The sequence below is a fragment of the Triticum dicoccoides genome, chromosome 2B (assembly GCF_002162155.2).
Source record: "Triticum dicoccoides isolate Atlit2015 ecotype Zavitan chromosome 2B, WEW_v2.0, whole genome shotgun sequence".
Lineage (NCBI taxonomy): Eukaryota > Viridiplantae > Streptophyta > Magnoliopsida > Poales > Poaceae > Triticum > Triticum dicoccoides.
This window is the reverse complement of record NC_041383.1, coordinates 224,397,760-224,411,507: the sequence shown is the minus strand read 5'-3', so window position 1 is coordinate 224,411,507 and position 13,748 is coordinate 224,397,760. Positions and strand designations below refer to the sequence as shown.

The following is a 13,748-nucleotide window of genomic DNA, read 5'->3' as shown; positions in this document are numbered from 1 at the left end:
CCCACTTCCTTCCCCTCATCCCCCTTCCCCCACTATCCAACAGAGCAGCCCACGCTCTGCCCCCCCCCCTCCTCGACCGACCGATCGCTCCCCGCCGCCGGCGCCATGGAGTCCAGCGACCCCAGCTCCGCCGCAGGTACGCGCCGCCCCCCTCTCCGCGGCCTCATCCAACTGGATTGCTGCCCGGGACAGCTCGATCGCCCGTCCACCCCGGACCCGGACCCCCCGCGCCCATTTCCTTCTCCGTTTGCTTCAGCTGCTTCGCGCGTGGAGCTGCCGTAGGATTATTGAGTGCTGGTGTTGCTCGGTCCGCATGGTGTTCGTGTGTCTGCGGCGGTGGCGAGGCTGAAATCTACCGCGCACGAGCTGAGCCTGCGTTGTGCCGCTGCAATGTGCCGAGTTTGCTCGCTATTACTCTCAGTTATCGAATAGGCCACTGAATTGTGAATGGAGCATGATTAGGTATATATCAGCATTACAATGGCAAGTTTGGTTCTGACCTGATCACCGAGCACAACTTGGGTGGAGGTGTTGTAGCTAGTGTCGATTTCAATACATAAATAAATCAGATGAGATTGGTCATTGGCCTGACCCCATTCTGTTCTCACTTCTGAGCTTAAGAGAGTGTACCTGTTCAGTTTAGTGATCACCTGAAAACCAAATCCAGACACGCATCTGATGGATCACACGTAGTTAAAACCAAGCTTGCAAGCTAAGAAATGAATCATGTAAGGCATCATCCCACCGAGTGATGAATGCATAAAAGGCCTACCTGTTTTGCCCTTTCTCCCAGCTTACTGAATTCTTAGGCACCCACTCCATGCGAGCTTAAGGATGCTCACCTATATCTGATATCCTGGTTATCTGCGTACTACTGAATTTGGACTTGTTGTAGAACTGCGATTAATCTATGCATCCATATTTATCAGGCACTTTGGGTTTAGGTTCAGATAATGTTAGGAGATGGTATCCGATGATTCACATAACTGGCGGTTTGCCTTTATTCCCAGCACTTATATAGCAACGTAAGATTTGCCTAATATCCTACTTGTAAGTTGTAACCCAGGAAATATGATTTAGTTGAATAATGCATGTGCACTGTGATGAAGATATTGAAGTTGCATCAGGGAAAAGGCACAGTATTTAAAAGTTTACATAGTTTATGCATAACTAGCACACTCAATGTTTTCTCGGTCTGTTTGTTGTGAAATACAGGTATCCGAGCCTCGTATAACAACTGTTTGCATAAGTTCAGTGCATAATATGTCACAACTGGAACTGACTTTTACATATAAGAACTAGTGATTGATAACTATTCTTTTGTGTATATTGGGATTTTTACTTTTATCAGCAATGAAGGAAACTTTGAAGCTTAAATTCTGGTTATCTAGCCTGATCACAGATATTTTTGTTCATATGACAGTAAGTAAGACACAAGAAATATCTGTACCACCTGTGGAGGGTGTAGCTGGAGGAGGCACTAGTTATGGCTGGGTGGATGGAGGCTTACAGGGGTCGCATCTAGGTTCTAGTGTAATTGACCCTACTAAGGTGCACTCGGCAGATCTTTTGCATGTGTGGTCTATGCCCAGCACAGCAAATGTTAGCCAACAAGAAGCACCTCGACCTCTGGAACATGTAAGTTGTACTTAATTTTATTAGCACTGCTAGAAGAACATATAATCTATTGCTTCACAGCACTATGCAGAATGTTCTAGTGGCGTGCCATATTTCTGTTCCTTCTGATCATTTTTCTTCTTTCGACTGTAACTTGGGACATGCTGTTGTTCACCAATCCTACTGCTTTATGATCTGGTACTGCTCTGTTACTATTAGGTTCCTCATATTTTATTATCTTCCTTCCAAAATCCCTTCAGGTTAACCTTTTGGCAGCAAGAAATGAAAGGGAAAGTTTTCAAATCGCGTTACGCCCAAAAGTTTCATGGGCCAGTTCAGGTATTGCAGGGCCTGTGCAGATTCAGTGCACTGATCTATGCTCATCCTCTGGAGGCAGGTTTGTTTGTTTAAATTTCGAATTCATTCAGTGGCTAACCAAGATGTGTACATTCTACTTTGGGTGATTATAACAATGCTGTATCAGGTTAGTGGTTGGTCAATCTATAACGTTGCGACGTGTGGTGCCTATATTAGGTGTACCAGATGCCCTTGTGCCTATCGATCCTTCGAGTCCGCAAATAAACCTACTTCCTGGGTACTGCTTCTGTGCTTTAGCTAGCCACATGATTGAAATATTTGTCTTCATTTTTTTAATAATTGCTAGTTGCTTTTGTTGTACAGGGAAACAACTGCAGTATGGGTCTCACTAAATGTTCCTTGTGGGCAAGAGCCTGGTCTATATGAAGGAGAAATATGTATTACTGCTGTGAGGACAGACTCAGAGTAAGCTTAAATTGGCTACTTATTTGGTGATGTACTTATGTCACAAATGGTAGTATAATCTGATTTAATTGCTTGGAGAAAAACACGAGGACAAATTCTAACCACTTACGCAAGTGACCAAATGGCATACTGGAGCGAGATATCAATACGAGAAGACGTATAATGATATAAAGTATTGGAAATAATTTGTTTTACTGTAGGGTCATATTCTCTTTAGTATATATTGTCGGTGGAAAATCCAGCCATTAGAACTTGATATGAGTTTCTATAGTTGCGTCTTGTAAAAACCAAGACATTGTTTTCTGTTTGTTCCAAGTTTTTGAACTTTCCATGGACTTGCATTATCATGATCCCATATGAAGTGCTAATTTGAAACCTAGTGTGAGTTCACGAGTCTGATTTACTTATATGCTTCCAATAATGTTAGTAAATTGGATGGGGCTCAGTTCATGAAATAAGCAAACATCTTTACAAATAGTTCTTATTCATCCTGAAGCTAGAATTCTGAACTTAGGTCTCAGATGCGGGTATTGGATGTGTTCCAATCTGATGCTTGCAGGTGGTAACGTGTGTCCAGATGATATTTAGCCTGGAATTGTAGCCACATATGCATCTATGTGCTGTTAGTTATTCATCATTTGAGTTATTAACTGTTATTTTTTTGCTATGTATGTGGCAGTTCCAAGGCAGACTCGTTACCAAAATCTGAGAGATACCAGCTGTATAAAGAATTAAAGACTTGTCTTGATATCACTGAATCCAGAGACCACTCGTCGTCAGAGGAAATGGTATTTTATCTGTCAATAACACTAAACATACTAGCATATAATTCCTTTCCTTACAGTGCTATAACATGTAGATACTAAGACTATCATCAACTTCAACCACACTGAGGAGGATGCTAGTACTTCCAGCATTCCAGGACTGCCATGAGAATAATGGATTAGGAGACATGATGGATGAAGATGTTATGAACAATGTTGCTGTTCGTGTCAAGTTAAGCCTGACTGTGTGGGATTTCACTCTCCCACTGACACCTTCCTTACCTGCTGTTTTTGGTGTATCCTGGCAATATTCTCCTTTAGTATGTACTCCCTCCGTCCGAAAAAGCTTGTCCCAAACTTGTCCCTCAAATGGATGTATCTAGCACTAACTTGATGCTAGATACATTCATTTGAGGGACAAGTTTCCGGACGGAGGGAGTAGTAACGTTCTGACATATTATGATATGAGGAATTACATATGCCTTCTTTGTGGTGCAAGACACATTCAATTTGCAGACTTGCAGTTGAGAATTTATGTTTGAGTTGTCTATGTAGGTATTGCAGCTATCATCTTTTTGCATTTGAATTGTATTTGTATGCATTCGTTGTCCTTTAACTATATTAGATATCTGAAACTGTCATTGAAGACCGCTTTTGTTTGGAGCATGGCACCAAAGGGTGGTATGATGCACTGGATCATCACTTCAGGTGGCTCCTCCAGTACAGAATCAGCCCATTTTTCTGCAGATGGGGCGATAGCATGCGTATTCTTGCGTACACATGCCCCTGGCCTGGTAATGCATCTATTTCTAAAAAAAAGAGTGTGCTGCTTTATGTAAATTTATTCTCAGATGTGATTTTCCAACTTTGTGTTTGTTCTTTTAGCTGATCATCCAAAGGCTAATGAATATTACTCTGATCCAAGACTCGCAGCATATGCTGTACCGTACGCGCCTATTCTGTCATGGTAATGCTAGAATTTCTACTAAATTTCATATCAGCTTGTTTACTTCTCTTCTATTAATTTCGTTCCTTTGTTGATGCACAACAGTACCGATGCAGCAAAAAATTCTCTGCGAAGAGAGGTTGAAATCTTGAAAACAGAGGCTCATTGGTCAAAAGCTTACTTCTACTTGTGGGATGAGGTGCATGATTTTACTTCTATTCTATATCGAGTCCATAAAGAGAGATCTGAAGGACTGGAGTATCACCAAAGAACTAGCCATGGACAGGGGTGTGTGGAAGCTTGCTATCCATGTGCCAGAACCATGAGTTGGTCGCGAGATCTTATGGGTTTCACCTCTAGCCTACCCCAACTTGTTTGGGACTAAAGGCTTTGTTGTTGTTGTTATATTGAGTGACATGGTTCTACAACACAAAGTTCAAGCGTTGCTATGCTTATATTGCGTAGTGTGATGTCACATAGTTCTCAAATCCCATTAGGTCCTGCCTAGTTCTATGCAGTTGGAACGATAATATAGTTATGAGTTATGACTAACAGCAATTAATGAACCATGCCAGGCTTAAACGTCGTAAATAGAAAGATATAACTCATGAATCCATAGGCAGCTCATAAATCCCTAGGCGAATTTCCCAAATTGCCCTATCAAACCTGTGAATTCCCTGTATTTGTTACTCATATTACATGCTTGAGATGTTATCGAGGGTATCTTCGTCCCTAATTGCGTTTGCATTAGTTGTCAGTATTGTGAAACACAGGGTAGTTAATAGTCAATGCTATCTAAGCATTTTTTGTTTAATTTGTATGACTGCAACTGCTTTGTATGTAATGATGATGCCAATGCAACATGTCAAAGAACACTAGTGCTCAGTACACACTGCTACATGCAACTGCTGACTAGGACCAGCTGACTGTTGAGCTAATCCTTCCTTAATTGGTTTGAAGGGTAGATCCCAACTTCATTTAGCCAACTAAATCGCTTCTATGCTCCTAGGATATCCTGATTCTTGAGAAAAACTGTATATTGACTGTTTGTTCTATGTGAGTTGTGAGTGTAGCTTCGACCTTCTATGTGCTAGCAGCTGATGGTTGCACCTCAGCATCTTGCACCTTGGCAATATATTCTGGTGCAAACCATGAGGTAATACATACAGCTACGCTACTCAAACCTTTTGGGTGTGAGCACCAAATCAACATAAAAAGAGAATCAGGAAATAAAGTTTTGAAGGTAGGTTCCAACTTAGCATAGCTTCATTCAATGGGTTCATTCTTTTTGCGTGAAAAACTGTAATCCCTGACAATCTAGGAGTTGAAATAAAGTAGGAAAGAACAAGACAAAAGTTTATTTCTAGCAAACTTCTACATTTTATTTCCTCAACTCGCTTGAGTTTCCATTAAAATTGTGAAGGGTCATGCAATAATTCATGAAGCATCTCTTTCTTGTGGGTCCATTTTAATCTGGTGCTGAAACTAAAATGGATTGCAGTATTGCACTTATACACTCTGGTGCTATGCATGTGCTTAAGTCCTTGAGTGCCAAACCAGTTTAACTCTATGCTGATGCGTCAAACCACATCAACTCATGTATATGGCTCACCTGTTCTTTTCATCGAAAAGAGATGCATATGATCATCTTACAATTTGTTCTTGTTTTTTCAGCCATTGAATATGGAGCAGTACGAAGTGATTCGCAACATCTCTAACGAGTTAAGGACATACACACCTGATGTGCGTATTTTAACAACTTATTATGCTGGTCAGTATACTTCCATACTTGGACTCATATACGACAAAACATAAAGCTCTTCTTGTGATGTACTCCCTCCGTCCCATAATGTAAGACGTTTTTTGGCACTACACTAGTGTCAAAAAACGTCTTATATTATGGGACTGAGGGAGTACACTTGTGTAAAAAACACTACTTATTTGGATCCGAAATGAATATGTATGTATTTGCGTCGAGACTATTAAGAGATCATTGTACTGAGGTAGATATATAGTCTAAGTTACTTAATCAGCTTAGCAAACATGCTAGAAAACAATTCGGTAATAAGGTACTGCTGTATATTGTTTAGTGCTCAATATGATGGGGGAATGTAGAGAAGCATACTGAAGCAAAAAAGGGAGGTGAAACTGGACGTTTGTGGCAAAATGAATCAAACATGGGGTTGAATAATTACAATTCTCTTGGGTGCCATCTTGAAGTTTGAGATGTTCCAAGTTCCAACTAGTTTAATCACTGTTGAGATTTGATGTACCATAGAATTATCTATTTATTTATTTTGTTTATTGCTAAGCTACTGTGCTTGCTTTGTATATGTTCTCTTAAATGAACATCTGATTACTTGCGACTCATGAGTAAAATATTTCTGTTACCCAGCCTGATATTAGGTTTTATGGGCATTTAGATAATGATTATATGGAAGTTGGCACTTGGGAAGCCTTAAGTTTCTTTAGCATATACTCTATGCCATTTCTTCTTGCAATTTGAATGGCTAATGTAGGTCCAAGTGGTTCTGAACTGGCTCCTTCTACCTTTGAGGCTTTTGCGAAAGTTCCAAATGTTCTACGTCCGCATACACAAATCTTTTGCACTAGGTATGCATTGTTGGGCACTTGTGTGTTTATTCTGGATTTCTAGTCTGCAAAAACTGGAGCATCTGATGTCATACTGATTTGGCATGATATGGACTTGCTTTTCCAGCTATGTGGATATGAAACCAGATCTATTTCAGTTTCCTATATAGCATCTATACTAATGCAACAATATTTGACAATAATCGATTCACGATGTTTGGCTCTAAACACAAAACGTGTAAGGTTCAGAACATTAAAGTGTTATTTGGTTACCTATATCTTGAATTGTCTTTTCATACCAATCCCGAGCCTATTTGTGGAGTGCACAGGGTTTAGAAAGTTAGTGGTAGTTATGTTAACAAAAGTGGACCAAACAATATGAAGTTATCAATGCCGTGTTTGAGATAAATTTTGTACTGACATGGGATTGACAATTTGATGAAACTGAGAGCGCTTGTACATGTTGAGGATGTGTGAGATATGTGATAGTTAGTCCAGTATAAGTATTGGTGGCTTGGTGCGAACTAATGTAAGTGTCATGCATTGTTCAATTTTGGACTTGCTAACAAAATGCATACCTACAGGACTGAAGAATCATTTCCATCACTGATTGTTTTTTCTTATACAGCGAATGGGTTCTTGGCACAAGAGAGGACTTAGTGAAGGATATTATTGCCGAACTACGACCTGACCTTGGTGAAGTAATTACAGTTTCTGTGTTTCTATTTCGTTTCATTTGTGCCATTTTCATTTTACAGTTTCTTTACAAGTTTACAGCCAGGAGGATGATCCTTACGTTATCTTAAAAAGACATTATTTTTAATGCTTTGATATTCTACTTCAAATTCTAGGAAGCGTGTTCCATGCTTAAGGGTCTCATGAAGTTACAGCATTGTCTTCTGACAACATTGTTCTGATCTATTGGTATATTTCATCAGAAGTATAATTAAAGTTGTTGGGTGACAGTATGCCAGCTTGCGTGGGTTTATGCCATATTTTCTTATATTTTCATAAAGTATAAAAAAATGTTTATGAGTCATATAAACTTTATGAAAATATGGCGTGTATATTCCTTAACATTTTCTTTTACGAGTAGTGTTTCTATGGACAATGTGAGCCCAGTAACTGCATTTGCATACATTCCTGTGTACCATCCTTCTGCTATTCTTAGTTCTCGTTCATTAATTTGTCTGATGCTATAGACTGGGTGTTTTTATTGACTCATAATGGAGCATCAAGCGGATACAAACACAATGAGCGACACCTGGCCTCTGCATAGCTAGGATGCACATAACCACCACCAACACACAAAAAAAACTCACGCTGGCAGAAAGCAAAGTCCTACATGACTGAAGCTCTGCCTTGGCGGAGGAAGAAGAAAAAACGATCAAACAGCGATAGACTATTTACAACAAGACCATCGACACCGACTATCTCTTGACAACACAAGGACAATGAGAAAGGTTCTTCAAAAGCGATGCCTTCAAGAAGGGAACGACACACAAGTGCCGTCATCGCCGGATCCAACCCTCGAAGCCAAATCATGGGTTTGCACCCTGAAGTTCATGTCCGAGCAAACTCCAAGCAATTCCATCAACATGGTAATGGCGTAAAAACGCTGCCATTGCCAGGTATAACCAAGTAGGGTCAGACCTAAGGTTTTCACCCCGGAGCTCGAGACCGGCTGCTCGAGAAGCACCACCATGTCAAAGTCATCATCTGTTGTCTCCTCCACTTTCCTCGATCCCAACAGCAGCAACACTATCCCACCGTCGCACACGCGACAAAATCGGATGTTGGAGGATTTTCAGTAGCACTGCCAAAATCTCAATTTCGGGACGCTTCGCTGGCGCCGCACCATCCTCACAAGTGGCAGCAGTGGTGGTGCTCTGAGGCCAAAAATTGAAATAGCTCCTCAACTAATGTTGGGTTCTTTTGTCAAATCCCTCTCTTTTCAATGATGCAGTGAAAAATTTCTCGTGTGTTGCCAATGCAGTCAGAGGTTCAGACCTTTCTATACAAGTTTAATGATATGGTTGAGTACTATTGGCATCTGTATTTTAGGCTGTTTGATCACCAATCGGCATGAAGCCTACTGTTTTAACTACGAACCACCTCAAGTTTCATAGTCAACTACCTTCAAAAAACTGTCTTGGTCAATGGCATTTTCTATGGCTCTCTCATATAGACTTATAGAGTGGTTTTATTATTTATGATTTTTTCTCTCAGATATGCAACGTTTTTAAGTTCATGACCTTTATCTTGATGAAACCATCTTAATCGTATGTAGGAGTGGTGGACATATGTTTGTATGGGGCCTTCTGATCCTCAACCAAATTGGCACCTTGGGATGCGCGGAACCCAGCATCGGGCAGTGATGTGGAGAGCATGGAAGGAGGGTGGCACAGGATTTCTTTACTGGGGTACCAACTGCTACGAGAAGGCTATGATTCCAAGTGCCGAGGTATGCTATACATTGGAAAACCTCTTGATACAGTGAGGTGACATCAATCTATGAAGGGTGTGATCATTTTTTACAGTAGAATTTGTGTAAAAGTTGCCTGCTAGTTTTTGTTCGCGGTGACATGTGGGGTGTAAGTTTGAAAATCCCCCTGGTTCAAGTACCAAACCCTTGTTCAAGCACCGAACAGACAAAAAAATCCCAAGTATTTTTTGGAGGTTGTTCCTAACCCATCAAATATCTCTTCAAAAGTTCCATTAGATTCATTTTGTGTTGGGAGATATGTCTGGCATGTTATAGGTTAAAAAATGTTTGTGTTGCATTGTAAGCAAGAAAACATGATTTAGGATGCTTGTTTGCTAATGGAAGTTTCAAGTTCACATTCATTTTTTGTTGGTAAACATGGAGGTAGTTGGCTTGCATGAAATATGATTGTGATTAGTTGCATATATCTTCAGCACTGTCCCATTTTATGTTCCCATCTATGAACTTGATTCGGAATAATTAAAATTTATTGTATTTGGTGCTCATATTTTAAAATTTTATGGTATTTTCAAGAAATATTACCTGTACATGGGTTTGAATGTTGAACTTATATGCATACAGCATGTTTTGCTATTGAGTAACAAGTAGTCCCTCTTTAAAGAAATATAAGAGTGTTTAGATCATTAAAGTAGTGACCTAAACGCTCTTATATTTCTTTACGGAGGGAGTATAAATGTGTAAGAAAGTGATAAGATAGTTTTCTTACTAAATTAAGACTAGAAGTCTAATAGATATGTATCTAGTAACTCTTATTTTAGTGCATCTGTGGATGGGTTGTCTTATGTTCTACTCCCTACATTTAATCTTAAACTGAACTTTCAGCATCTGTATTGTTACATGATTTAGTGCTTTAAATATGCCATTTCCTGTTAATTCAGGTATCTGACATCGTTATTCCGACTTCAATGTTTATTTTGCATTTCAAATTTAGACTGTTTTTGTTTACTTGGTATATTATGTTTAATCTTATTCTCAAACTTGTGTGTTTGTAGATCTGTTTCCGACGCGGCCTTCCTCCAGGCGATGGGGTTCTGTTTTACCCTGGCGAGGTGTTTTCTTCATCAAAGGAACCAGTTGCGTCCCTGAGGCTTGAACGCATTCTCAGTGGCATGCAGGTGATACTTTCTGTTTTTGTTTTTTGAAATGCTACTCCCGCCGTTCACTATTATAAGATGTTTTAACTTTTTTCTGATTCAGATGTATATAGACGCATTTTAGTGTGTTTGTTCACTCGTTTCAGTCGGTAGGTAGTCCATACTGAAATATCCGGAACATCTTATATTTAGAGCGGCGGGAGTAGTTCATTTTTTGTCCTATTTCACCAGTTCACCTTACCTTTTGTTTGGTACAACTGTTGGCTTAGATTGGTTACATAACCAAATGAATTCTTCCAGCCTTTCACTTTAAACCAATTTCCAGTAGAGAACTGTGAACTGACTGAAACTTAGCTAACAGTTGATTTCTGGATTTTGTAACGCAGGACATTGAATACTTGAACCTTTACTCCTCAAAGTACGGCAGGGAGGAGGCCTTGGCCCTCCTGGAGAAGGCTGGCGCGTATCTTGGCCCGGATCGCTATGCACATGATCATGGGCCAGTTGATGTGATGCGCGGTGAGGTATACCGCACCTGCAGATCTTAGGGCAGCCATGCATACCTGTCGTTCTTTCTTTCTTCCATTGCACCATATCTGTTGTTGTATGTGGCTTATTACACTGTATTAGCCCACTGAAACTCGCTAAATACTTTTGAGCAAACTCGTCAAAGCTAGTATAGTAATTGTAGATGCCTGTACTAAGTCAGTGACAATTAATATGGATGGGAGGGAGTAGTGGTAGTGTGGCCATCTGGGCCTTGTACATATACGGACGCTCTTTTTGAATCTTGTCTCTTTTTTTTTTCTGTTTGTGCTGCGCCTGCCATGATGAATCGTTTGTTGTCGAGGGTTGCATTTCAGTACCTGGAGAGTGGGGTGGGAGACAGAAACGATACCTGGAAAGAGTTTTTCGCCAAAAGCCCCAAGACACTTGAAGGGCCTAGTCAAATAAGGAATTGACTGGCCGACAACGCCAGGCTGCCTCCTTCACCACTGGTACGGACCCATATGTCTCAACGAATCCCCTTGTAAAGAAAATCTATCCCCAACGAATATCTCATCTGTCAGCTTTTGGCTACACTTGGCGACGCATCGAAAACCATTTCAAATGTTCTGGCAAAGGGCCGCCGACAGATGGGACCCAGCCCCACCAGTCCACCCAATCGTCCGAGCTGTTTTCTTATCCGGGCCCTTCACTCGCTCCGGCCTCTTCCTGCCCGTCCCTGCCGCGTACCCTACCCTCCTCCACCATGTCCTACGGACACGCAACAGCATCACGGGCCACACACAGAGGCACCCCTCTCGAACCCGAAGTGCATTTTATTATTTGCCAAAAACCCGCGGCATCGATTCCCATCTCATTTCAACAAGTGACACAATGCCACAATGGTGCCCTGTCCCTCTCCAGTCTGGTAGCTCCATCACCTTGGCCCCCAGCGGCCAGAGCCATTCCAGGATCTAATGAACATGTATACGTTATTTGTGTTATCCTTTATTATTGCAGATTACCTTGTTGGGGAGGCTGGGGGGGTCCGCACAAGTGGACGGTCATTATCGCAGATCCATGATCATTCGAAAGATCTCCGACATCTCCATTGTCAATTAGCTCTTGCCTTGATCCAAACCGGCCGCACAAAGCTTTCTTTATTTAATTTAATTAAAAAGAGTCCGGAGAAAAGCTTCTTCTCACTACACTGCACTGCACACCGGTGCAACGCTTCTGTGCTTACCACTTGGCTGATCTGCCTGTTGTTATCGGTCTACCCAGGTTAGATTATGTGATGTCTTTTCTACTTTCGAGTCGTAACCTCCTCCTGCCTTATTGCACTAGACTGTAGCCGCGAGATTCTTCCACTGGAGAGTGGAGACACCCGTGATGCTGTTGCCATTGACCAGATGCATCAGCATCGTCACACCAAACAACCGGCGCTATTGGTTCAAGGTATCTAGGCTGAATGAACAGCCGGCGCTAAGTACGAGTGGCAGTTTACCCAACGCCGTCCAGTCCTCTTTCACATGCCGGTTTCCTAGTTTTCGTTTTGGAGCATCCCAGAAAGAGACGACCCAGAAAACGGCGGCGCCCGTCTGGTCTTGCGGCGGGCTGGTGCCCATCTTACGCGACGGCCGGTGGCTGCACGGCGATTCTCCGATACTCTGGTGATCTCATGGAGCAACGACCCGGCCGTTCTCTCGTCTTGGAAAGGACTCGCACCGCGGCTCGCTCTTCTGCCCGGCTGATCGCAGTTTTGTTGAGATTCAGTTAGAGACGGTTGTCCTTGTCCGGCCTACCTGACGTCGACGCCGATCCCTGTGCGGTCTTGTATAGCTGTGACTTTGCCATTCATGCTCAGCTCGCCTGCAGGCTGCATCCGCATATCTCCGGACCGCACGAGATCATGATGGACGACCGGATCCTGGTGAAACTGAACCGAAAGAGCTAACCACACAAGGATGCTACGGTGGAACCATGGAAGAAGCACAAGGAAGGGATTACCAAGTGCTGTTCATGTGCAATTTTCACGCCACGGATAGTTTTGTAGCTGGATACCAGCGGCAGTGCGTGTTGGTCAATGATCAGTTGCTTGAGGTTGCTCTTGCGTGGAAACGACTTCCTTTTCACTTTCACCCAAGGGCCGGGGATGGGTTCCACCGGCGAATGGTTTCTTTTCGATTCCCCAGGAGGACAGGAGGCTCCCCGTGAATGATTGAATTGTTGCGTATGGCTCGTTTGTCTCCAACTGCTTGGCCGTAGTGGCCAGCCTTTCCTTTTCGTCCGGGAGCTGATTATATTTTTGTGGAAGGTGTCTCCCGTTTATACTATATTTCAAATAGCGATTAGATACTAGCAGTACGGTTACAGTCACGGCCATGCGAAATTGTTTCTGCCTTTCGTTCTAATCTGGGGTGGCGATTGATGCACAGATTTACTCTCGGTTACCCGTTGGTTGGCTTTTAATAACAAATCTAGGGGCGCAGATGGAAGCCTTTCGTCCCCGTGGAACGGCGGTGCCGCACGGCGAGAGAGGAGCAGAAAAGATCTTTGGCGGAGAGAGAGGACCACGAGCAAATGGGGAACGTGTGACTGTGAGCGTGCGAGAGCTGGAAGCCTGGAACCCAGAAATAACAGATCGTTCAACAGTGCAAATAGACATGCATGGATCCAAATGGGAGGGTGTACACCTTGTACTGCTCGTTCCTTTTTTTTCCTGAACCGGAGGCAAAAGATTTGCCTCGTCCTTTAGAGGGTGTTACAAACGACACGGTTACATAAAGCCTCACTCTCTCAATATTATAGTTTACCTATAAGAGCATCTACAACCGGACTTGGCAAATCCGACCCGTACGCGTCAGGGCACGCCCGCGGGCGCATCCGGACGAGCCCTCATATTTTTGTCCTGCCATCCATATATTTCAAATCCGGACTCCCAAATCCATGCAAATACA

The 13,748-nt window shown here is 42.3% G+C and overlaps 1 protein-coding gene across 3 annotated transcripts; it reads left to right on the top strand.

Annotated features, from left to right (window-relative positions):
- Window positions 1-11,109, top strand: LOC119363201. Of its 3 annotated transcripts, XM_037628513.1 has the most exons (16): window positions 1-136; window positions 1,424-1,638; window positions 1,878-2,014; window positions 2,102-2,212; window positions 2,299-2,400; window positions 3,080-3,188; window positions 3,260-3,460; window positions 3,790-3,958; window positions 4,050-4,131; window positions 4,216-4,309; window positions 5,785-5,881; window positions 6,630-6,723; window positions 7,331-7,403; window positions 8,993-9,166; window positions 10,201-10,323; window positions 10,689-11,109. In XM_037628513.1, the coding sequence occupies exons 1-16, from the start codon at window positions 106-108 to the stop codon at window positions 10,848-10,850; spliced, it is 1,974 nt and encodes a 657-aa protein (XP_037484410.1). In that variant the 5' UTR covers window positions 1-105; the 3' UTR covers window positions 10,851-11,109. The 3 variants fall into 3 exon arrangements, with proteins under 3 accessions (XP_037484410.1, XP_037484411.1, XP_037484412.1); XM_037628514.1 differs by lacking the exon at window positions 1-136 and having other exon boundaries at window positions 1,417-1,638; XM_037628515.1 differs by lacking the exons at window positions 1-136; window positions 1,424-1,638 and having other exon boundaries at window positions 1,881-2,014; window positions 2,152-2,212.
- Window positions 11,110-13,748: the final 2,639 nt, after the last annotated feature.